We start from the raw sequence: 25,943 nt of genomic DNA, 5'->3' as shown, positions 1-25,943 counted from the left end.
ACAACCTACTCCACTGATAAAGAAACAATCGAAGATTGTCGTTAACTCATGAAGAGGCGCTGGCACAGATGTATGGGTGAATGAGCAGAGAATACATGCACATCACCACAAATGGTTTCATGGTCTACACTTTTAATTGATTTCCATATTTTCAAATTCAAAAATTAGATCTGCGCATAAGCAAATCCATTCACTAGCAGATACAATGGCTGGTGCGGGGGTACAATATTGCAGAAATTAATAAGTGAGTGATGTTGCAATTAATACTCCTATATCTTAAGCTAGAGTTTCCTCACCTTGGGAAAAACAATACTAACCTACCAAAAGAACCACCTCTTCCCAGCTGGAGCTGATTTTGTCCCTTCCCCCTTAGAGCTTTGGTTCTCTCTTTTTCCAATGCCACGGTTCAGTGCCTCAAGTCTTTTCCTGCAAAGACGAGATTGTAAAGTAGACAGAAAACACAAGCTGATCATGTTTAAGAAGTTTGATTTGTCCCCTCAACCTCAAGCAATGGACAATTTCATTGAAGCAAGCACTGAAGCACTTCAGTAACCTGCTTTAAATAACCATAGTAGTCTACACTCTAGAGCAAGCTGCGCCAGAGAAAATGGCATGATTATAATATGTGGCAAAAAACACAGTGGAACTGAAATAACGAATATTTATTAAGAAGATAAAAGAGCAAGGCAAAAACGCTTAATTAAGTTTTGCAGTAAATGATCACAGAGCAATTCTGCTCATACTACTTAACTAAGAGGCTAACCAGACCCAACAGAATAATTTGATAAGATCTTTTTCACATATGTGATTTGGTAACTCAGATCCATTATTTGTGTGTAAATTAAGAAGCTGTCAACTTCGAGTTATTGCCATTCCATGAATCTGAAGTTTGAAGTCCACTACATTCTCATGGTTCATTTTTACAAGGCAAACTTTTTCCATTATAAAGACCATAATGAGCACAAGTTATTATATCACTCACACAGAGTCAAAATAACTACCTTGTATCTTCAAGCTGTCCGTGCAAGCTCCATCTTTGACGAAATCCTTCCATACCCTCAAGTCCACTTGCAAGAATCATGCGCCTACAGAGAAGTATAAGACCCGACACAAGCAGAATTTAAAGGCTTGTGAATGAATTAATAGGATATTCACTACGATTCACAATTCCTGCTGTTTTACTGTATTGTGCCTAACAGTAAATCAAAAAAATTGTACCTTACCAACACAAGGCCTCCATTTTAAAATGTAATGCCTGTAAGTTTCCTGATATTGTTTTAAAAATACCAGATTCAAATGCAGATTTGGTAAATTTCTCTCTGTTTTGCCCTCTTCCATTTAGATATTTATTTTGACCTCTCAGCATTCATGAGTAACATCCACACTAACTATTTTCTCTTAGGCCCAAGAGATTTAAAACCAAGGATATCCTGGGCATGTCAATCTAAATTCTTTTTGTTTGTGACTTCCTAATTCCTGTGCTTAGCAAAATATGAATTATAGAAGAGAAACGACAAGTACTGCGCTAAAACATCATCAGCAGGTAGTTTAACTGATGATTCATTAGGAAGGTCTAAGCCTGTGGAACACCAGAATAAAAACTACCCATCGGAATGAATAATTGGTGTGCATATGAAGGTCTAAAAAGCTCCTTCCTATAGTACACCAAGCAGGAACTGTGCAGCTCATCAATCTAAAGGTACATAAGTGTACTGAAACAGCACCTTTTATATGAGTATTCTTTTTTTATGATTCTGTTGGCATCAGCCGCCAAGCTTTATGAGGTAGGGTAGCAATTTAGTCTGAAAGTTTTAAGTATAAGAAAATAAGCAACTATGTATTTGGCAGAATAAAACTAACATGCATTGTGTGCTGTGATCCATTATTACTAATTAAGAGCTTGAATGTTTCGGATGGGAAAAACACACTAGCCTCCTACTAAATTGGAGAGTTACTCAGTATAACTTTTTGTCTGCCTTCTCAGCATGGTTACTATCTCTATCTCTCCACAAACTACCCAATACACCCCCAGTAGTGTCTATAAGCTTTTGCTCATGCAGGGCTCATTTCCTACATAAAGCTTGTTAATAATATCATAATTCATAATGTCAGTTAAGTCTAATAGGTATGGTAACCGTCAAAGCATGATTAAAGCAAAGAGCTTGTAACCATCAAATGGATTAACGGATCAAGGGATGAAGTCAGAGACTATACTACCATGCTCCTGCGACTTTTCTCCTGCTTTCTGTCTAGTTTACTAGTTCTAATTGGATATAACCGTGGAATAATTGAATAAAGCATTCAGCATAAAGACATTTGTTGTTAAGTAGATCATGCTACTACAGCTCCTAAATCTCTTATGAGAAAGAAAAAACTTGAATGTTCATCTAGGAGACAGGACTCGTGACATGATGATGCTATGGTAGTATAACAGGCAAAATCATCAGTTACTAAACTACCTTTCTAGCAGCGTGACTTCTGATTGGAGTTGGGTAGCTCTGTCCTTTGCTTCCTCCAGAGGCATTGAAAAGCCCAGTTTATATTCACTATCTTGCATCCGTTCTCTTATTTCCTTGTCCTGTTATAATAAGATGTAATGCTATACGGTTGAATAAACACCAAACGAAATCAGATAACAGGCAAATGGTTTTAATATAACTAACCCTTTTCTCAGCACATTGTCGGTATAGCACAATTTCATCTTGGCAGAATGGCTCAATATCATTTATCTGTAGGCCTGGAGAACAGAAATGATGTTTTTCTCATATCTTTTTTCCACATAAATGCACAAGGAATAAGAGAAACATAATATCGATGTAAGAAAAAGGCAATTACTCACATAAGAAAAGATTCCTTAGTATACCATCACAAAGCTCAACGCCTTCAAGGACATGTGATGCAATCTCTTTTGGTATGACAGGTGATGGTGGCCCTCGCATGAGATCGTCACCAACAAGGATGGTCTCCTCCATTGTTTCTTGCTTATCGACTGTTTGAGAAATAGTCATGAGAAATTGACAACATGAAGCAGAAGCTATACTCAAGGAGCACAATTGAAAGGTGCGAACTGTGATATGATACCATTCAGCAAAGCTGTGTGGCATTATGATTATTCTAATCGTTTCCCTGCTTCTCTTGCTAGCATTAATCTACTTATTGCATAATAAGTAAAAAGGGGAGCCTTTTATCATGTACTGCTAAATTCATTTGTAAATAGGAAAGCTATTTTGAACAATTTTCTGCAGCAAAGTTGCACATCGTTCCCCTTCTGTGCTCCTGTAATGAAACATCACCACTGTGCAAGTGCAACCATAATTCCAGATTATATGCTAGTGCTAGAGCTGTAATTTCTGTCCCAAATCTAACGTGGCCGATGCTAAGTTAGCACAAGAGTTTGACACCCTAGCTCGCCGAGCATTTATGATAATCTTACTCAAAATCACCAAAAACCCATTTTATCTGAAACACAGCCTACTCCCAAATACTGACCATAGTCACAAAGTCCTTGGGTCGACCGGGTCGAGGAACGGGGTCGAGGGTCGAGGGTCGTCACTTTATAAAATTGTGGTACGAAGAGGGTATATATCTATGGAACGATAAATTATTATGTGGAACGCGACTCTGATTCATCGGGGTCGATATCTTCGGATCGATGTGTCTTTATAAAGACAAAAATTATATATGTGCTACTAATGAAGAAACTAATCTGCACAAGCATATAAGAAACGTATAAAAAAGTACATTTAGACCATGCTACACGTACTTAGCCCATTGTCTAACAAAAACCATACCAATCCACAGTCCTTAACCTCCTTAGCCCAATTAAATCTGCTAGCAATGGGGCTGTGACCCCTTTCAAACTGGGACACGATCCAACCTTGAATGGGACACTGACCCTCTTCGACCCCGACCCTCGAATCGGAACGGCGTTCCCGGGTCGAGGGACGAGGCATCGACCCCGAATCCTGTGACTATGACTGACACATGACAGCGCATGTAGGTAACCAGGGGGGGGGGGGGGGTTGGGGATATGAAAGAGACGAAGCGCGCTTACCATCCATGGTGGCCGATTAAGCTTGCACTGCCCAGCGAACAAACAACCTGACTCAGTTAACGCCGACCAACCCTGCAGCCAATCAGTTGAAATGGTAATATAGAAAAATTAGGCTCGCTACCCGGGGGCGGGCCTAGAATTTGGGGTACGGGTATTCACAATTTTCAAAGGCTATTTTTTTTATAGCCTAATTTCCTAACGTATAGATTCATAGCTAAAAAATTCCTCACTGCATTGATGCTAATTTTTCGCAAATTCATAAATAACCACAAATTGCATTGACACATTCTCACAAAATTCGGACAAATTCGTCAATCCTCACCTTGGTTCACTTCAGTGGCTTGTTCGCCTTGGTTAGAGGATTCTACCTGCGCTCGGGCCGTCGGCCGTCGCGGCGTCGCCTTTGGCTGGCTGGCTGCTCAGCGCGGGGCGGCGCGGCGGCGGTGCCACTTCGTCCTGCGCGGCGTGGGCGCGCGTCCGGACTCCGGAGCCTGGCCCTGACCGGCGCAGGGCGGCGGGGGTGCGGCCGCGCGGAGGTCTGGCGCCGGGCGCGGGCGGTCCGGGCCTCGGCCTCGGGGCGCTAGCGCTCGGCCGCTGCAGCGCTGCTTGCGCGGCCTAGGGTTGGGGGTTTGGGGCAGTAGGGAGGCTGGCGGGAGGGCGGGTGGCTGCTGCCTGGCTGGGGGCGTCGGCCGTCGGGATGGCCGAGGGGGCTCCTATACATCTGGTGGAAGATGATTAAGGAAGTCATCTATAAAGCCCACTAAAACACATTTAATAAAAGAAATATTAAACCAAATATTTCTAAAATGCTGAACCAACATTTAGAAAATGTTGAACCGGCATTTTTAAAATGTTGAATCAATATTTTGGAAATGTTGAATCAACATTTTCTCCTCGTCTTCACCGGCGCCGGCGGCCGACGGCGGTCGGCGGCGGCACAGCAGCAGGGCAACGCAGGCAGCGCCACGAAGAGCAGCAGGACGCGCGGGTGGCGGCGGAGCGTCTGGGCACAGGCGGCGGCGGCATGGGGCGGGGCGAGCAGCGCTTGGCCACCGGCGGCGGCCCGTGGGTGACGGCGGCGGCGGCGCACAAGGGCCGGGTGGACGCGTGCGGGTGGCGGCGGTGCGTGTGGGCACGGGCGGCGGCGGTGGCGTGGGGTGGGGCAAGCAGCGCCGGGCCAGCGGCGAGGGCCTCGGGTGACGGCGGCGGCGGCGCACAGGGGCAGGAGAAGGGCGTGCGGGTGCTTGGTTAGGGTTGAGGGAAGATATGGATGGATGTGATTGGTTGCACGAATCTCAAACAGTGGAATATGAGGAAGAAAAAATCTTCCGGAAGATATATAGGATCCACGATGGCCGAGCGAATGAGTTTGGGCCGTGGGTGGGCCAGCAGTGGGGATGGGAGGTGGGCCGCTGGGGGCTTTTAGGTAGATCGGAGCTTTATAGCATTTTCAAAAAATTAGCTAAAGTATTTTAAAAATAAATAAATTTAGCTGTTATTAAAGAAAAAGTCTCCAGCAGAATTGTAAATGACTCATCCCGTCTCGTTGGCTCTCTACTTTTGGATAGCCTACCATATTAGCCTTTCAGCCTCTTAGTTTTTAGTTTTACAGAATTTGTTGAAGTACTCTAATATTTTTTTTGTAAAATCTATTTTAGAGCGTAGCTAAATTGGTAAATTTGGCTAGTCGTATCTCCAGCAGTTTTAATTTTTTTTCCAATAACCATCTAATAGGAATCTTTTGATATTCTTTCATGATATTGGGAGAGTTACTTTTGCAATTTCCCAATAATTTCATCCCAACAACTTCCCTCTATTTTGGGAGAGTTGGGGTGAATTATTAGTTTGTCTCAATAATTATTAAGAAAAAAAGAAAGATAAAGAGGATCTGATAGAGGTGTAGAGCATAATCTATCTATACTATAAAAGTTGAAACATTTGAAACATTTTCTCATCAAAGTTAGACCCACCGTACCCCTCACGGAGGTCCCACTTGTCATGCCAAAAGTTTTGACGAAAAGGGGTGGAGTCTCATTTTTTGATAGATAGAAAATGTTTTCACCCAAAAGTCTTGTTTTTGTTCACCAAAAGTTTTACCATACCCACCGTTATTTTTTTCGAAGTGAAAAGAGAGATGATGCTATTTTTTGGAAGTAAAAATAGAGAGGATCGCTGATTTTGGGGGATTCTGATTTTTTGGAAGTAAAAGAGAGAGGATCGCTGATTATCGTACCCACCACTGTTTTTTGGAAGTAAAAAGAGAGAGGATGCTTTTTTTTGAAGTAAAAAGAGAAAGGATCGCTGATTTTTGGGATGCTGTTTTTTTATTAGAAATAAAAAGAGAGGATGTTGTATTTTTGGAAGTAAAAAAAGAGAGGATCGCTGATTTTTGGAGGATGCTGTTTTTTTTAAGTATAAAAATTGAGAGGATCGCTGATTTTTTGGAAGTAAAAAAGAGAGGATTGTTGATTTTTTGGGAAGTTTTTTTTGGAAGTAAAGAGAGGATCACTGATTTTTTGTAGTAAAAAAGAGAGGATCACTGAATTTATGGAAGCAAGGGAGATCACGGTCACGTTTCTCTGCTGATTGTCCCGTTCTTCTCGTTCTGGCCGCCGCTTTCATCGCACAGCACCACACGCTGGGTGCCCTCCTGTTCCTCCGCCGCTCTTGTCGCACGTCACCGTGCGCTGCCTGCCCGTCTGCTTGGCGTGCTCACACGTCACCGCGTGCTACCTGCCCGGCCGCGGCCTCGCCTCCTCAGCGCTCTCCCTTCGCCCCACGTTGCTGCACGCTCCCGTATTCTTGATTGCACGCCTGATTGTTCAGCTGCTTCGTTGCAGCCGTGGCCTCGCCTACTCGGAGTGCTCCATCCGCTCCACGTTGCCGCGCTCTGCCGCGTTCCTGACTGCCCGCCTGCTCGGCGCATGGGGTTCAGATTCAGCTGCAGGCACCGGCGCCCTCCTGCACATTTGGTTGATCGTCGCCACCGGTGCCCCTGTCAGTCGAGAAGGGTGCCATTGAGGTGCGAGACTCCACTGGTTGGCGCCATAGGCGGCTCTGGTCATCCCCATCCGACAGCCCTGTTCGCCGAGAAGGGAGGATAGAGGTTCGAGGTTTGATTCATAATTGTTCTCTAAACGTCTCCCCCCTGCATGTTTGCTCACAGAGGTGATTCTTCGTTTGATTAATCAGCACCGAGATGACTCGTTATTTATTTTTTGTTGTGACATATTTTGATGGGTTGAAGCAAATGGATGGTAGTCGACCATTTGGAGATATCACAAATACCTTGAATCGTCATAAGCGACATTCACATGATCAACATGATAACCAAGCTGTGCAAAATGGTATGTTTGTATGATCTTGTTATAAGTGTTTAATTTTAGTTTTGCACATAATTCATAAACCATAACATTTGAAATTCCAGTTGATTGCACCAAGCAAAGGGAAGTTAAGCGGCAAAAGGCTAGGGAGAAATATGCAAGTATGCAAGCTGATAAAAAAAAGCCGAGTTGAATGCTAAGAGACGAGAAAGTTATCATTGAAAAAAGGCCGAAACAGAAGCTGCTCAGAATGATATACAGAATATCGGTATAATTTTTACAACCCGACACATCAGTATGTGAGTCTTCTAACTCAAAATGTATTGACCATATGTAGGTGTTGCTCCTTTGATTAATGAAGCAAATACGTCCAATGGCGTTGTTGAGCAACCGAATTCTGAGTCAGACGGGAGAACCACAACAGGTATATTTAAAAAAAATTGCACCCATCAGTGTGTGAGTCTGCTAACTCAAATGCATTCACCTTATGTAGGTGTTGCCCATGTGATTAATGAAACAAATACGTCCAATGGCGTTGTGAGCATCTAACTTCTAGGTTAAACAAGAGAACTACAAATGATTTTGATGATTCATGGTTGCATCACAATGATACTTTCCAAACAATTCCAATGGAATGTACGAGCACTCTATACAAAGCACATGGTATTGTTAATTATTCGTATTATAGTTGGATCATATGCATAGTATCAATTCACTAACGTTCTTACATTTTTTGAACCATGTGATAGTTCTTCCGGAATTGTCTCTGGTCGAGTGGCGGAGGGCGAAAGACAGAGAAAGGTGGAGCAAAAGGTACCTTAATATGACAGATGATCAGAAGGCTAAGAAAAAATGCCAACAAGCAATCAACTAGGACTATCAATTATTCTGATATTATAGCCAGAAAAGTTTGCACATTTCTTGAAGAATCATTTTTTGTATTACAACATATATGGTTTATTTCTTAATCATTTATGTTTATATATATTACATCATATATCGTTTATTTCTTAATCTTTTATTTCTTATATATATTATTGTTAGAATTTTTTGAGTGTGAATAAGATTATATATATTTTGATTAAGTTTCATTATTCTAAAATAATATTTGTGCCTCAGTTTACAATTACTCTGTATTGTTATTTCTACCTTTTATTTTGTACTCTATAATATAATAGCTACTGCATAATAGTATTTTTAAATATAATTATTTATTAAATATGTGATATTTTTAAATATAATTGTTCTTTAAATACGTGCATGTTGCACGTGCACATCCACTAGTTTTTTCAAAATTCTTTCCAATATAGTAGTTTAATTTGGAATGGGGATCCGCTCGAGATACTCTTAAAAACTTATTTTATTGTACCATTTTCATCTTTATTATATACATAAGGTATGCTATATAAAAATTGCTAAAAATAATAAAAGTTCAATTGAATATCCTTGAATTTAATGGAGCCCGCTCCTGGCTACACTGCACCTACCAGCTTGGCGAGCTCACCGCCGCCAGCCCTGGAAGGGATTGGGGATGGCTGACGGTAAGGGCGAGATGAAGCCGACAGCGAGGGTTTATGGGGCCTTCCGAATGGTGTCCAATTTCTAACAATCAGATCAGTAAGCCCAGAAGTCCAAATAGTTGGGCTAAATTGAACAGCCCAATATAATACAATGTATTCCCTCTGTTCCAAATTATAAGTCATTCCAAGAATCTTGGAGAGTCAATATTTTTCGAGTTTGACCAAATTAATATAACAAGGTAATAACATTTATGATACCAATTAAGTATCATTAGATTTTTTGTTAGCTATATTTTCATAGTATACCTATTTGATGTAATAAATTTTTATGTTTCTCTCTATAATTTTGGTCAAACTTTAAAATGGTTTGACTCTTCAAGATTCTTTGAATGACTTATAATTTGGAACGGAGGGAGTAGAACAAGCTTACAGTGGTTCTGGAAGGTGGTGAGTCAGGTCTGACGTGGCGTTTATCTGCTTTCAGCTACTGCATCCTACGAGCAAGTATTATGGTGGGCTATAAATAGGCTGAATGCTGAGATGAAGAAGAAAAAAGAGAAAAGAGAGAAGAAGCAGATTGTTAGCTTACAGTCAACTTGAACACAAGAACCAAGAATTTTTGTGAGATAGACAAGTAGACCATGTGGTAATATTGGAGAGCTAAACTATAATACGAGTAAACTGAAAGATGAGCTATAAATATTGTTGCAGCCAGCGGTAAACTAAATAATTAGTCTGGCTCTACGGAGGCTCGCTGAAATGAGAGTTCATTGTCCATCATAAGAGTCGATATGTAGGCCAGGTGTCATCCTATGCCCTCCTCGGATTCTGGGATACGAAGATCCAACTCCGCCCACGCCCAGTACCTGCTCGGCTGATTTTTCCTCTGCTACATCCTTTTTCCCCATCTTGATGACCCAACCTCTTATCTTGACTCGGAGCGACTGATGAGCCTTGAGCCCTAGCTAGTTACACGTCTCATCTCCTGGGATCCCACTGTTCAGAACACGCGTAGTCCTTCACAGCGGTTGCTGGCGAAGTCGCACGACCTACGGGCTACGGCCGCTGCCAATCGACACCGGCAGCGGCAGGTCGCGGTCGCGGTCGCGGCTGCGGCGCTCCACCTTGATGAGCCATAGACTCGTCTTCGTCTTCCCAGCGTCCCGGTTCGGCGAGATCAATGCGGCCCGGTCGTGCGCCCGTAGCCCTCTGCGTAAAACCCCGGCCGTTTGACGAGAGCGGTAGATTTGACGATGACACGCAGCCGTACAACAACAACTGCACTGGACACCTCCTCCCTGCAGGGAAGGTAAGGTAAGGTAGGTAACGACGTGCCGTGCCAGTGTTGACCTGCGTGGCCCGGCACTGTGCACGGCGAGGAGCCGGTGGCCGCGCCAACCGCTGCTCTGCCCTCTCCGTGCATGCTGACGTAGGCGTCGCCGAAGAACTCGGGTCTAGCTAGGACTAGCTGGTCATGGATTGGAAGCGGCGCAAGGACAGACGGCCCCTTTGGTCCTTCCATGCCGTGACGAGCAAAAGGAACATGGGCGCTTCCCCCAATCGAATCGATCGGCGGCCCGGTCGCAACTGCTGTTGATGGCGACGCGTGCCCAGGACGAGCACGAGCTCTCCAGCTCGATCGGTGCGGTGTCTTCTCCGTACGCACCCGTAATCGTGGAGGATCCAATCCCCGCCGGTGCCAGTGCCGTCGACGTCGCGGTGAATGGCCTGGCCGGTCGTGAATTGTGACGGAAACGCACGGCGGCGGCGCCGAACGCGCGCTCTTATGTTCCATCAACACCTCCGGCAGGAAAGGCGGGTTACTGGGCAGACAGACGTACGCAGCACGCCCTCCGGCCTGTTCGCGTTCGTGGGCTGTCGTCCCCGCCGGAGCAGTGCGCCGGAGCGGACGAACGCGTCCAGGCCAAGCCGCGAACTGATAGGGCGAGGGAGAGAGATCGAATCGGACGCCATGGGCTCCACGTCCCGCAGACTCGCACACGCTTCTTATCCCCATCTCTGTGTCAGCTGCTAATCACCAATCGCTCGCGGAGCCGATCATGGATTCCTGCTCCCGTGTCGAGGACCCTACTGGCCCGTGGCGTGGCGTGGCGAGGGCTCGTGGGTGGCGACGCGAGCTCACCTCCTCGTCCGTCAGCTCGGCCGAGCCTAGGATACCCCTGCGCCGGCACGTGACGGTGTGGAGACGAGGTGGACGCACACGCGCCGTCCGCATCGGGGGAGGGGGGACACCGGGGGTGCGCGCGTCTTGTCCGCACGCGGCCGCCGCTGGCTCGTATCCCCGGCGGCGGCCGCCGTGCCGTGTGCCGTCGAAGCAGAACGTGCACGAGAAGCTGCAGGCCCTGGACTTTGCTGCATGCAGAGTAGAATGAGATCGCGGCGGTCGCGCCAGGCCACCAGCGGCAAACGCCACGCAAGAGTAGGCCAATCACTGGCCCTGGACGCCACTTGCCGGGCTCGTGCCGCGCGCGCTAGAAGGGCGCGGCTTCCGGGTTCAGGGGGCATCCCGTGTGACCGTGTGACCGTGTGAGATGTGACCCAGTTGCAGTTTTGTCTAGCGGTGGGCACCGGTAGATGGTTCTTGTTAAGAAACCATGATTAAGGCTAATGGGCTTAATAACGAAAGTGCTCCTGGAAGGCCCAAGTCTATAAATAATATCCTATTGTATTCTATTGATGGCTAATGAGAACACCCTCCACCTACATGTCTGTCTCTTGTGTTGTTTCTGTTGTGGTTTGGGATGGGAGACGAGATCCAATCTATAATATCTCGACACCTCCTTGTGGGATTGGGAACAGGGAAAACAGATCAGACGATCCGTGAATAGACCATGTTTCAACATGTTATCAGCAGCTCTACCGCTGGGTGAGTAGTTTCGATTTGCTCGTAGATCAATCTGGTGTTAGTTTTTTTTTGAAACAAATCAGGCAGGAGAGCTGCCGATTATATTAAAAAGAAGAATGCCCATATTGGGCACTATAACAAACAACACTGGTCAACACGACCACACAACTCTTGAACTCGACTCAAACAACCGATTGGATTGGGACGTCAACACGGTTGTGCAACTCAAACTCTACTCCATAAAAAAAACCCCACGCCACGCCACTACTACCCAAGAAGAAGCCGATACGCAGCCCACCTCGCAAGCGCCGTCGTCCTCGACGATGTCCTGCACCGACCAGCCGCTGCCGTGCAGAGCTAGCCGCCGCAGTCTGCTGCAAGCCAAGTGGCCACCACCACTCCTCCACCATGCCGCTGTAATCTTCATATCACGCAGACACGATCGCAGGTCTCCCAACTCCGGCCGTACGTTAGCAGAAGTCAGCAGAGGTGCCCACCGCACCACACCGAAAGAGCCACCGCCATGCAGGACCCCTCGCCGAAGTACCGTTGCGGCACTATTGAAAGCATCTAGGCCCCTAATTCGAGTTTTGGTAATTAATGACAACGGTTTGTGGATTAACGATTTCATTTGAGATAATGAGTATAGGTTGATCCACGGATGAAAGAGATTTGGTTGTGAACATGTGGAGTTTTGGAGATGATGAGCAAAGCTTGGGCTCAAGGCAAAGGTATAAAATAGGGATTTTATATTTTACCGGTCACAAGATTTTTAGTGGATGAAAAGTGACCGGATTTGTTGGATAGATAGCCGTACTATCAAGAGGGGTCGAGTACTCGTGCTTGACGGGTCGTTAGTGCCATTTTGCTCAAAATGTCTAATTGTATGCATGAGGGCTAACGACGCTTTGACTAGATTTGAAAAAGAACAAGTTTGAGAGCTGACTGCACAAACGCGGACAGTCCGCCCCCTGGTGCGCGGACGGTCCGCAATCGTTCCAGAGAGCATGTTTGGCTCTGGTGGTTTTTAGAAGTGACTGGCGGACAGTCCGGCCCAGGTGGGCGGACGGTCCGCAGCTCTAACTCAAATTGTACCAGAGAGGGTGTTTTCTCTGGTTGGGCTTATGGTCTGTGCTGCGGACGGTCCGCACACGGGGCGCGGACAGTCCGCCTACTATTTGACAGTTTGTACCAGAGACATTGTTGTCTCTAGTGAGTTTCAGGGATGAACTGCGGACGGTCCGCTCCTAAGGCGCGGACGGTCCGCAGTCTAATTTCAAAGTTGTACCAGAGACGATGTTCGTCTCTGGTGGTGTGGAACACTCTCTGCGGACGGTCCTCTCCTGGGGCACAGACGGTCCGCCAGGGCTTAACGGCTAGTTCTGACACGCATTAAATGTACTATGACTCACTGGTTTATAACGGCGGACGGTCCGGTTTTTGAAACGCGGACGGTCCACGACTTCGCAAAAAAGAGTGTAACGGCTAGTTTTTGAAGGGATGTCTATATATACCCAATGGCCGGCCATTGGGTGTCTCTCTTGGCCATTTGGACTGCATACTTGACACTATAGAGCTAAGGCATCCCTCTCACACACACACTTGCTTAGAGATTGCATTCTTGAGAGTGTGAGGGCATCCTAGTGCATTGCATCAAGAGTTTGAGCTTTGTGGCACTAGGGAAACTTCAAGCAAGCGTCATCGACTTGTTACTCTTGGGAGTAGCCGCTCACTAGACGGCTTGGAGAAGAGGATTTCGTGTAGCTCCTCCAAGGAGAATGTTGAGGAGCCCCGATTTCGGTTGTGAGAGGTCTTGTGCTCACCTCACCAGAGTGATGAAGAGCAACTCTGGTGGAATCGAGGTGTGGAGCGGTTCTTTGATTCAAGCCGGCTCAAGATCAAAAGGTTCTTGATAGAGGAGCGGTTGATTCTTGGAATCCACCTCAACGTGGATTAGGGGTGACCGGCATGTCATCGACACCACGGGATAAATTTTTGTGTCAAGCTTGGTTACTTCTCTTGCTCACTTTAATTCTCGTTTTACTTTGAGCATTTTACTTTACTAGAGCTTGATTTGTATCTTGTCACCCTAGGTTGCAAACCCATCTAAAGATAGTAATAGCATGACATAGAGCTTTCCTTTGTTACTAAATAAATTTCTCTAGTGTTGTTGGCTTTAGATTTTAAACCGCATATTCACCCCCCTCTAGTCGGTGTTCTTGATCCTACAACTATGCACCCCAAACATTGAAAAGTGCCGGATCCTGGAACTCCGAGACAACTCCTCACCTTGGTCGGATTGGGACATCGACCCAGGGCTCAACTCAATGCGTGGGGGCCTCGCCGCATCCACCGCCGCACAACACTCCTCGGACACCACCTTAAAGCGCACGGGGTCTCGCCACCACCGCCGCTGGACTCTCCAAGGATCCGGGTTTGCTTCGCCGTCGAGGGTGACATAGTACCACCGAGCCACTCCAAAACCTCACCTTCATCGTGCCGCCGCTGGAATCTCCGTTGCATCGCTTGCGCAGACAGGAAGCCTCCAGAGACACGGCTCATCCCCTCTACCCAGGTCAGATTGGGACATCAACCCAGGCCTCAACTCGCAACGTCTAGTCGGATTGGGCCGTCGACCAGAGCCTCTGCACACCCTGCCCGGTCGGATTGGGTCCTTGACGCGAGCCGCACCAGCACACGCAACAAATTTATTTATAGAAGAAAAAAAAGAGAAGAGGTAGCACACTCTGCCGATGGCCATCGTCGCCATCCGGAATAGCGTAGCGTCGCCTTCAAGAAGGTTGCGTCGCTGAAAAACGCCGCCGACGGCAGCCCAAGATGGTTTAGGTTTTCACCCGCAACATCCGGCATGGGGAGGCCGAGGGGTGCAAAAGGACGCCTACAAGGAGGGAGCGGTGTCCGCAGACGTCGCCTTCCAAGCTTTCGCCAGCACCCCAGCCAATCCCCATGGAGCAGCAGCAGACTTGACCGCGGCTAGTGCAGCCGTAGGCCGCGAACGCCGCCGAGCGGAGCCCCACCGCGCCAGCCGAGGGCACGGCGAAGACGAGCGCCACCGAGGGCAGGCCGCCGGAGCGGCCACCGCCAGGCCGCACCACCGCAGCGCCCCGACGCGCGGGGGCCCACACCGTGCCGGACCCCGCCGAGCCGCCGCAGCCGGGCCCCTCCGAAGGTGTAGAGCCCCGCCACGCGGAGGCCTCGGGGGAGCAGATCAGGCTGCCGCGTGGGCGGATCTAGGTCCACACGGGGTGGATCCAGCCGCAGACCACCGGAAGGTGCCGCCGCCGCCATGGACAAGACCATCAGCAAGGAGTGCGCGAGGGGAGGAAGGAGAAGATGTGAGGGGGCGGAGCCCCGCCGCCGCCTTCCTTGCAGCCGCGTGGACTTCCAGCGTCCGCTTAGGCGACAGCGAGGGGTGGGGAGCGGCGCGAGGGGTGGGAGCAGGGGTGGGCGTTTGGTCTGCCCGAGCCGCACTGAGGAGGACGACGTAGTCGTCTGCGTAGAATGCACTGATTTTTTAGGTGTTAGTTTTTTGATACTAATGCAGATTTTTTTTCTTTGTGGATGTGTCGGTGCCGCCATCGGTACGAACACGCACGCCTCAACGCGAGGGCATGGTAGCTCCTGGCGCGTGTCGCCGCCGGCCTCCTGCATGTAGATCGGCCCACGCAGATCACAAATCTCATCGACGATCATCTTGCTGCCGCCGACCTTGGCGTCATCGTCGGGTCGTCTCCAAGCCGCTGAACTATTGTGGTATGTCATGCGCAAACTAATTGATCGTCTCCAAGCCGCTGAACTATCGGGTCGTCTCCAAGCCGCTGCCTCTGCGATCTCCTGTGCGTAAGGCACAAGAACCCTATCCACATGGGCCCCGTGTGAGTTGTTGAACATTATGTATCCAAACAACCACAACAGGTATGCCTCAAGGGATCGAGTGACGCTATCCTCATCAGCATCATGTGCCAAATTGTCGGGCTGTATAGAAAAGATGAACATTTATGAGTACGAGATCAATTATAAAATAAAACCATAACTGCACTAGTCAAAAGCATAACTCTTACATTAATCGTAACAAAACAAGGTATGTACCTGGAACTGCAGGATCCATGACTTGGCAGGCCCTGTTGCTTTTGGGTGCTCCTCTACATCAATCGCGATGTCAATATTTGCAAAACACTCTTCTAGATCGTCCAACCACGTAGGCGGGACAACGCGAGGCCCTACGGCATCCCCACTGATAGGAAGACCCAGCAGCATCGCAACGTCCTGTAGGGTCGGTGTCATCTCCCCACAAGGGAGGTGGAAGGTGTGTGTCTCAGGCCTCCATCTATTAACCAGAGCCGTCAGTAGGGACCTGTCCAGCTTTACTGAACCACTTTCAGCAAGACGACCTATAGTAAGAAGATCAGCCTCACTCAACCTGAAAAATAGAACGATCAAAGGTAAGTACATTATGTCGTATACGAAACAAACATATTCTTAGAAACATAATCCGACGACATATCACCTAGGCACCCATCGTGGGTCAACAGGAATAAACTCCGCTGGTGGACGTGGACGCAGCACGTTAAGTTTCACACGCTGAACCACTGAAAGGAAGGACCGGTGCGATGAGTCTATGACTCCGTCAAGTAGAGCTGGCGTATCTTCGGCCATACCTAACACAAAAAATACAAGTTTTCTGTATTTTCTACAATTTATCTGAAATTTTCATATAATTTTTCTAGCATTTTCATGCATTTCCTACAATTTTTGTATAATTAATTTTTATAAATATTTTTTTAACATTTTCTACAAATTTTCTGCATTTTCTACAATTTATCTGAAATTTTCATAAACTTTTCTAGCATTTCCTACAATTTTTGTACAATACATTTTTATAAATATATTTTTCTAACATTTTCTACAATTTTTATGCATTTTCTACAATTTATCTTAAATTTTCATAAACTTTTCTAACATTTTCTAGCATTTCCTACAATTTTTGTACAATATATTTTTATTAATATATTTTTCTAACATTTTCTAAATTTTTCTGCATTTTCTACAATTTATCTGAATGTTGGTAATCAATACCACAAAATTGGTTGGTAAACCTAATTAGTTTTTCTAAAAACTAATCTTAATTCTACCTAAATAATATTAAAAACATTACCTAAATCGCTAAAATATCATTACTGCTGCATACACTGATTATAGAATTACACATACAAAAAATTTAGATTGAGAAAGTTGACAAATATTTATTACCTGCGGTTCGGATCCAAAATCTGGCAGGGCTTCGCCGTTACAACTCCCTCCCTCACCCCTCCTCTCTCCCTCACCCTCTCTGGATGTCGTGGGAAGCAAATGAGGGGGAGGGGGAGAGAAGCCTTTTATACAGTGTGGGGAGCCTGCCGCCCCCTGCCGCCCGGCAGGGGGCGGCAGACTCCCGCCAAGGGCCTCTGCACAAATAAAAATTAATTTTATTTACATATAAGTTCCTGCCGCCCCCCCGGACGGTAGGGGTATAAAACTATAAATTGTGAAATCGAAAATATATTTCTGTAAAAAATATTTTTGAAAAATATAAAAATAAAAAAGACGCCCGCCACGGTCCCGTCGGCTACCTTGCGCGCTACCGCAAGTACTCAAACAACTACATGCGTTGTTAGGGCCTACACGATGTCGTCGCGCCGAGGCAGGCTTCAAATTGTGCAGCCCATTAGCTATTTATCCATTCTAACCCCAAAAGACCAAGGTTTTATGCATCCTTTTATTATTCTGTTATGTCTTTCACATGTTACCCTGAAGGTTTTTGTGAATGGATCCTGTAGCACCACATAACACCTCCTTTTTTTTAATGGTTTTATGCTTTTAGCATAATTAATGCAACTTTCATGATATAATCTAGGAACAGAATTTCTAGATGTATGTGCTTCCATAAATTGTTAAAACCTAGTCTTAGGTTCCCTTGGAAGCTTCTTTTTATAGGGTTATTTATTTTCCTTGCATGCTTGTGTGTGGTATGATTTTCTAAGGGTTTAATAATCCCGAAGTATTTCTCAATGACCATAGAAACATTTGAAAATCATACAAATGCTCGGAAAACTCTCAGAAATTAATAAATACCCATAAATAGACCGTCTCTTATTTGCTTTTTGCGCTCTCCTTCATGCATGCTTTTAGGCTTATTTACCCGAAGTAACCAGAAGTAAGACTAATGCATGAAATTTCCTTGGCCCATCAGACATCACATATCGGGATTCTTTGCAACCGCCCTGAGTGGCAAATACTATACTGCCTTACCTAGGGCATTACTGCACGACCCGAAGTCAGCATATTCCCCTTTTTTCTGCTGAACAAGCATGGGTATAACACTAACCGAGGTTTCCTCTTTTTCTAAGAGACAATGCATCCCTCTTGGCAACATGAAGTTGCATGCAACAAGCTTAATAAAATATTTTTCTGAGATATTTGTTACCCTGTTGGTGCAAACGGCAGCGCGCCTTCCTCATGAAGCATCACGCTGCCTGTCCTTTTTTGACCATTATTGCTCCTGTGGTCGCTGAAACGACAAGGCATAATAGAGGGAAATTTACTGAATGTGTTGTCGAATATAAGAATAAGTCATGTGGTAAAGGTTAAGTCCATGAAGGACATGGGTGTAGGGGTTAAGGTGTGGATATCCTGGCCAGTAGACCTGCATTTTTTTACACCCTTATCTCCTAACTGAGAACTACCTGCCTATACCAGAAGTTGAAAGCAGGAAGATGAATATGAATCCCACATCACAGCAGAGCTAGAAGCTTTTTCAATGGTTGACCCAATTCTTGGTCATAGTAGTTGATCTAGCCTCTGAATGGCCATTTATGGATCTCGACCAAAATGTTGCTAGTGATGAAACCAATTAATGATTGGGTTTGTAGTTAAGAAAGGGACCTGAGGATCCTCTGGAGAGCTATTGAAATCTCCTCGATTACTCCCAGTCTTAGATGTCAAATACCATATGAGAGTTGCACTACCTCTTTAGAGTTTATCCCAGAAGGATATTGGTCATTTACACTCTTGCCAAGCAATTGTCTTCTTTTGCTTACTCTGAAACTTTGCATTAGACTATATTTCCCAGATAATAATAAAAATTGGTCTTTCCTGCTCTATTCCCAAGCTTCTCTTCATGCAGAACAATGAATTGATTAACATAGTGTTTTGTATAGAATAATTAGTGTATGATCTAAGGGGAACCCTACCCTGTTGATTGGTGCATCGCCACTAATGTTATCAAGGGATTTATACATGTTGGCCCCATGCAACTGATACATTGAGACTTGCACTTGGAGATGCTTGCCCGGTATTGCCATGTTGACAGTTGGCTTCAAGCCTAGCTGTACTATTGCCACACACATATGTCCATACATTATGGTTTACTCCTGAAGATTACCTATTGATGTACTATGTATCTCTCTTTGGCTATGCCTAATGGACACTAGTAGTATGTGTGGTTTTAATACTCTCTTGTCATAAAAATTATACACAAATATGTTGCGATAATCATAAAGATTCATGACCCAATTTTCAATATGGTATGAGCAATTGGGTCCATATTGGGCAATAATAGAAATGAGCTAGACTATAAACTAACTCTGCATTTAATATTTCTGCTTGGCAGCCATGGCTTGATGCTGTGTATCTTGCTACCATACTTGTGCACACACTAGTTAACATGCCAGAATGCGTAATGCCACTATTGATTGCCTTCATAAGCATATGACTTGAAGATCTACATGCATGTCAATCTGAAATTGACTACTGGCTTCAATGACAATTTGTGATATTAGCCCCTCACGAATGTCTTGACTAAAAGCGTGTGTTGTAGTACATTTTATACATATATGCAGTTTTCTAGAAATATGCATATTTGGTAGTATATTAAATTGCAGACTTGCAATGAATAACCCACAGCAGTTGTGGATCCCAACCAGATGTTGAGGATACCCTTCGGTAGAAGGAAGACATGCGGTATTCATGCCACTGCATTGTTAAAGTCTAAGCTCACTGCATATATTTGAAACCTCCCTCGTATTAAAGTGCATAAATTTCTCAAAAATATATCACCATCATAGCATACATTTGTGGGCCACCACTCGAAGCTGGGGGTATGTGATGGACCTGAAGTTCGTTCAATCTTGTGCTCGTAATAAGGGGATTACTTTTAGTATGCTATAAAGAAATTATCTCGGCATTAGGGGGAGAGAAATGCCTATCTCTTGTGGAATGCCTTGATATTCCTAAATAAGAATTGAAATGCACAAAGCCAAACTGAACCTGTAGTTTCATTAATACTCCTACTTGGTATAAGTGGAGTCTTGCCAGGAATTTGTTATTCTTGAGGAGAAATTATATTGGTTTATTTGTATAAGTAAATGCTTCTACCTGAAGTAGATGTGGATATACCCGGAATTTAATATCATATCCATATATGACTTGGTTTGATCTAATTCTGCGGGGACGCCTGCGAATAAAAGATCCATCAGCCATGGTCTAAGCATATGTTTATGAAAAATCCTCCTCTTGTACTCCTGAAGAGACTTCACCCTGAAGGTACCTCACGAAGAGGTTCGTCCTGGCACTAAGTGCGCACAAATTATGGTGCCAAGACTATGGAACAATGGCGGATCTATCATTTTGGGAAATGATGAAGATCTAAATATTCAAGTGGGAAATAAATATGTCGACACACTATGCCTCTATAATTGCTAGTGATTCTCTGAGAGAGAACCCGGATCCAGAACAAAGTCCTTGGCAGAGTGCTTGAAGCTCTCATATCGGGTCAAAATTGGAATATGCAATTGAGGTTGAACCAAAATCGCTAAATGAAAGTCATGAACCTGGAGTCCGGATACTTATGGGTCATTACTAACAAGGTGGTGAAATGCGATGGTTCAAAAAGGTCTGGAATGAGACCAATCCCACGTGTGCTGAATATATGATGTTCCATTGTATAGTGTATCTGGCAAATGGCATGTATTGAAATATGCAGATATAGGATTCAGAAAATCCATAAAGAGATCACAGAAAGATCTGAAATTATAAATAAGAAAAATACAATATGTAAATCTCATACCAATATTACTTTCTTGACTTGAAGAAAGTTGTTTTTCTTGAAGAAAGACTATCTCCCCGAAGAGAGAATTTCCTAGAAGGAATGTTTCCGAAAGAATTGAATATTTATTATAGTCCAAATATACCAATAGTTGAATAATTTCTGTGAAGAGATATATGACCCATCTAGAACCCGATAGAATGAAATGAGGAACCTAAAAACCAGAAGTGTGCCATATGAGCACTTATGTATTTCACGAGTTATACTGGAAGTATATATAGACACTCATGTTATTTCTATAGTCCATCTTCCACCAGAAGATTTGGAATGACGGTATTCTCTAATACCTTGAAGGTATATTCGTTGTTACTGGCAGTTATATCCCAATTTGCTAGAATGTCGGACTAAATTATGCTACTAAGTAGCACACAACTAATTATTAGAGATCCTTGAAGGATTCTTGATTGGTCCTTGAAGGACACTTGGTTGCTGTTAAATCGTCAAATTGTTGCAATGGCATAAAAGTTTGGTGCTTGATGAATCACACCCAGAAGATGCGTGATATTGCAACTATATTACCCCTCGAAATCCTATAAGGATAAATAGTTTGTATTGCATAATTATATATATTGTGGTGTGTGATAGTGGTAAAATATCTAGCTCCCATATTATTTACTCTCATTATTCCAGAAGAATGATGAGATAAATGTCTCGAAGACTGGTTGTTCAGGATTTAGTACTGTTATACTATCTGTATGCATCTCAGAAGGATGTTTGTCTCTGAACAAAACTACAGATGTCGTCATCAGGGGGAGTGTATACTACATGTTCTACCACTAAACATATAGATCCAGTAGATTGACACCACTAAAAGATTGGACTTACTCGTTTTGGTACCCCTATATTCTTACCATACCAATTCCAGAAGTAGATTGAGGTAAAGAACTTTGGTACGTTCTTCGCAATAATGTGAAGTTCATTCACTAAGTCTCTATGCACTTCTAGCAGAAAGTGTTGTTTTAATGGGACAGTTTTGCAATATTCAGAGGGAGCATGTCCTTAATAGTGAGTCATTGCTCAGGTTCTTGAAGAATCACATGAGACAATATGAAAGATTGCAAATGTCTTGAGGACAGTGTTGTACTCTTTTTTCCCTTGGTGAGTTTTCCTGGAGTTTCTCATGCAAGGTTTTAACGAGGCAACAAGTGCAATACGACTTGCGGCAACAATGTACTCTTTTCTCCATTCCTTTTTTTCCCACTGGGTTTTTGGAAGGAGTTTTTGATGAGGCATGTGTTGGTCGCGGTATACGCCCAAGGGGGAGTGTTAAAAAATCCTGATTAGGGTTAATGGGCTTAATACCGAAGGTGCCCCTGGAAGGTCCAAGTCTATAAATAATACCCTATTGTACTCTATTGATGACTAATGAGAACACCCTCCACCTACATGTCTGTCTCTTGTGTTGTTTCTGTTGTGGTTTGGGATAGAAGACGAGATCCAATCTACGATCTCTCGACGCCTCCTTCTGGGATTGGGAACAGGGAAAACGGATCAGGCGATTCGTGAATAGGCCATGTTTCAACATTTTATCAGCAGCTCTGCCGCTGGGTGAGTAATAGCGGTCAAAGGGCTCATTAGATTATTCAGAGTCACTAGTGTTGGGGTTCTGAAGTTAGTTTTGTAAACTAGGTTTGTTTGATACCGTAATTAGCGGTCAAAGTAACACGGGACAAAACCAAAAGGCGCAGAGTAGACCAATCACTGGCCCTGGACGCCACTTGCCGGGTTCGTGCCGCGCGCGCGCTAGAATGGCGCGGCTTCCGGGTTCAGGGGGCATCCCGTGTGACCGTGTGAGATGTGACCCAGTTGCAGTTTTGTCTAGCGGTGGGCACCGGTCGGTGGTTCTCGACGAGTTCCCGATAATGCTGGAGTGCCGGGGCGTGGCATCTCGATGGCTAACTAGGATTTCAAGTTTTTTTTTGAAAAGATGGATTTCAAGTTTTCAACCCCGGCCACATCAGCTTGCACCTCTCGATGAACCATCATTTCAATTTTCAATCGTAGTTTTTTTTAACACGAGTGTGCCGTTCGAACTATATATGACGCGCGAGGGACCCGTGGTTGTAACAATTCATCAGGCGGTTTTTTTAGTTCCTAGCTTGATGAGATATGCAAACTTAGGTGATTTGTTGGTTGCACCGGATTAAAGAAGATCCACGGAATTGTGGCGATCAAGGTCGTGCACCGCTCAACTGATACACCATACTATTCATGCCCTACTATTATATATATATATATATATATATATATATATATATATATATATATATATATATATATATATATATATATATATATAGTATTGCTATATGGTACCCGGGTACCGAATACTAATTCAGTACCCAGCAGCACCGCGTCCGCGTCCGCAGGCTCCAGGCCCCTGTCCGCTCACGCTCAGGCTCCCAGGCCAGGCCCAGTTTTTTCCACGCCGATGCCCGGCCCAGTTTCCAGTGCCGAGGCCCGAGCACAATCACATCTCGTCAGCTCCCCCACTCCACCCACGATAGCACGTTCTTTTCGGTTACCCCAAACTCGTCCGCTCGCCTGCTCCGTACCACCCGCCGCCGGCGCTACTCCTCGACCCACCACCTTCGTCGGCGCCGCTCCTCAACCAGGCGCCAGCGGCCTCACCAGCCTCGCCGGAGCAGGATCCCACGCAGCCAAGGGCCGTAACTGCGGAAGTAGCGCAGCACGGTCCACACGGATGGTGTCGTTCCGGTTGCGGATCCCGTCCATCGGCGCACCACGGGACCGATTCGTTGGCACCTCGTCGTCATCCATGCTACCAGCGTCCTGCTCCCTCCTTAGTCCATGGAAGCGGCGGGCCATGGTGGAGTGCCCCTGGCTGTCGAGCTGGGATCCACGGAGGCTGGAGGTTTTTCCATCTCCTTTTTCGTTCTTTTTTTATTACCTTCTCGGTGAACTCCTTGTGTGCAGACGTTGTGACTGCTTAATTTATGTTGATAACCATTCTTGCTTTCCTTGGACGTGGATCTTGCAGTTGCTGGCTGATTTTGCACCTATTCTCACCGCCTCACCGGCACTGACTCCTCCTGGATCAGGCGTAGTAGGCCTAATGATGGATCAGGCGTAGTAGGCCTAGGGAGCAGCTGATCCCCACTGTCTGGCTGTATCGATGCTTTCTCCCACAACCAAAGATGGCATCCAGTTCCCCAGGTTGTCTTCCCGTTTGTTATCTTTGCTTCACCTGTCTGGACATGGCGTTGATTCCTATTTTAGTTCCGTTAGAGATTGTAGTATAAAATCAATTTCTTTTTTGTGTAGTCACATCTATAAATTCTATTTGCCTGTGATCTTTGACAAATCCCAGAGATTTCCATCCTATTCTCAAAATTTCCACTTTACTCTGATCTGAATATTTATTAGTTATGCTTCCTGGTTCGAGCTAATAGTTTCATCAATGTTATTTATCCTCTTCTCACTTTTTTTGTATTTTTTTTTTTGCAGATCACAAGCGCTTGCCATCAAAGCATCCTCATCCATCTGCTCTTCATGATTGCTCACATAGGTAGTTTCTTCTACAATTACTGATTTCTACAAAGCACCCCAGCACCTTTTCGCAACTCTTTATGCTATGTACTTTCTAAACAACAAAAGCCTGCTAAGCACAATATGTATTTACCAGCCTTTATGTGCATTAATTTTTCAGAATATGCAGTATCAGTTCTAGCTGAGTTCACTGGTTAGTTTTTTTTGGTTTATATGGAACGAAATTGTAGCATGTTCATGGTCAGATTACAATCAGAATTCTAGGTGTGCTTGATTTTAATCTGCTAACTGCAGGGGGAAGAATAATTATATAGTCAATTCCAAAGTCATCTCAGTATACATATGATGAAATCATAATAAATGGTTGCATACTCGTTTTCAATGATACTTCTCTCCACCAAGTTCATGGCTTTCTATATCACGTCTTCAATTTTTGTGTATGAATTTTTGACTGCTGAACTTGGTGATGCTGACCATGGTGTTCCTCTGCAACGACACTGGCATCACCTGTGACCATGCTGGCTGCATGAGATTTTGGAGCTCTGGGATGGCAAGTTCAAGCTGCCGAGCGACCGTCATGTTGCATGTGGAGCTAGCCTTGTGCCGCGTCGCTCTAGTGTGTGAAGATTCGATCTTTGTGATCCTAACATGTGAATTGTGTTGACAAAATCTGTGTGTTCAAACTGCAAAATGCTAGCTTTGATGACCACTGAAATGATCTGGTTTCGCCCTAATTGTACTCAAGTTGGAAATTTTAGCTTTTTATACATGGTAGAGACAAACCAGCCATTGATGAATGAAACAGATACTGGTTGTTACGACAACAAGGTGAGAATGTAAATTGCTAGCTTTTCCGAGCTCAACTGCAATGAATGATAGTAAAAAAGACTTGTCACAACTCAATTCAAATAAATCAGTGATTATGTAGTACGGTATTAAAAATTCCTTTCAACGAGCAGATAAAGGTACCAAATCAAACAAGTTTGCAAGCCTTTGGATCCGGTTGTAAAAGGCAACCAGCCACGACCCAGGTCGGAAAAAAGAAAAAAAACGGAAACAGTAGCGACTCCCACGACCCCAGGTCGGGAAAAAGAAAAAGAAAACGGAAACTGCAGCGACAGGAAAACCACGAGGGGAAGAAAACCGGGGGTGCGACATGACTCGGACTGCTCCGGGGCTCGTTCTCCTCGGTGGAGATTGGACGCTGGGGACCAAATGCCTATTTGGAACCCGGGGACTAAATAGTGCTGCCCTATATATATATAGTAGGTCTATTGGGTACCCTGGTATGGAATAAGGTATTGCATACCCGAGCCCCCGTCCGACCCGACCGGACTCGACACTGAGTCTGTTTTTTTCATTTGGTTTTTTACTCCCCGCCGGTTTTTCCCCACCTCCCATCCCCAGCTCGCAATAGATCGTGCCCCACCCACGATCCTCCGTTCCGTTCCTCCCGCCGGCGAAACAGATCCTCGCTCCATCCGTCCTCCTGCCGGCGTTCCTCCAG

At 45.1% G+C, this 25,943-nt stretch overlaps 1 protein-coding gene and 1 long non-coding RNA gene across 4 annotated transcripts; one reads left to right on the top strand and one right to left on the bottom strand.

Annotated features, from left to right (window-relative positions):
• Positions 1–67: 67 nt before the first annotated feature.
• LOC120682684 lies at positions 68–4,733 on the bottom strand. 3 transcript variants are annotated; one of them, XM_039964663.1, is made up of 7 exons: positions 4,377–4,733; positions 4,055–4,126; positions 2,840–2,989; positions 2,664–2,737; positions 2,460–2,578; positions 1,002–1,085; positions 68–426 (listed from the first exon to the last, which is right to left on the bottom strand). In XM_039964663.1, exons 2-7 carry the CDS (start codon positions 4,059–4,061, stop codon positions 318–320), a joined length of 543 nt encoding a protein of 180 aa, XP_039820597.1. In that variant the 5' UTR covers positions 4,062–4,126; positions 4,377–4,733; the 3' UTR covers positions 68–317. The 3 variants fall into 3 exon arrangements, with proteins under 3 accessions (XP_039820597.1, XP_039820598.1, XP_039820599.1); XM_039964664.1 differs by having other exon boundaries at positions 4,423–4,697; XM_039964665.1 differs by lacking the exon at positions 68–426 and adding an exon at positions 441–593 and having other exon boundaries at positions 4,377–4,705.
• An 18,645-nt stretch (positions 4,734–23,378) lies between these two features.
• LOC120683761 lies at positions 23,379–25,283 on the top strand. Its single transcript, XR_005678917.1, has 3 exons — positions 23,379–23,801; positions 23,928–24,103; positions 24,395–25,283. It is a non-coding gene; the product is annotated as an uncharacterized LOC120683761 (long non-coding RNA).
• Positions 25,284–25,943: the final 660 nt, after the last annotated feature.

This window comes from Panicum virgatum, chromosome 7N (assembly GCF_016808335.1).
Source record: "Panicum virgatum strain AP13 chromosome 7N, P.virgatum_v5, whole genome shotgun sequence".
NCBI classification, from domain to species: Eukaryota; Viridiplantae; Streptophyta; class Magnoliopsida; order Poales; family Poaceae; genus Panicum; species Panicum virgatum.
This window is presented reverse-complemented; position numbering and strand designations above follow the sequence as displayed.

Excerpts from the sequence above, each read along its gene's own strand:
- LOC120682684 (XM_039964663.1), bottom strand. Across the intron at positions 2,738-2,839 it reads ACTAAGGAATCTTTTCTTAT|GCCTACAGATAAATGATATT; the intron begins GTGAGTAATTGC and ends TCTGTTCTCCAG. Across the intron at positions 427-1,001 it reads GGACAGCTTGAAGATACAAG|GAAAAGACTTGAGGCACTGA; the intron begins GTAGTTATTTTG and ends TCGTCTTTGCAG.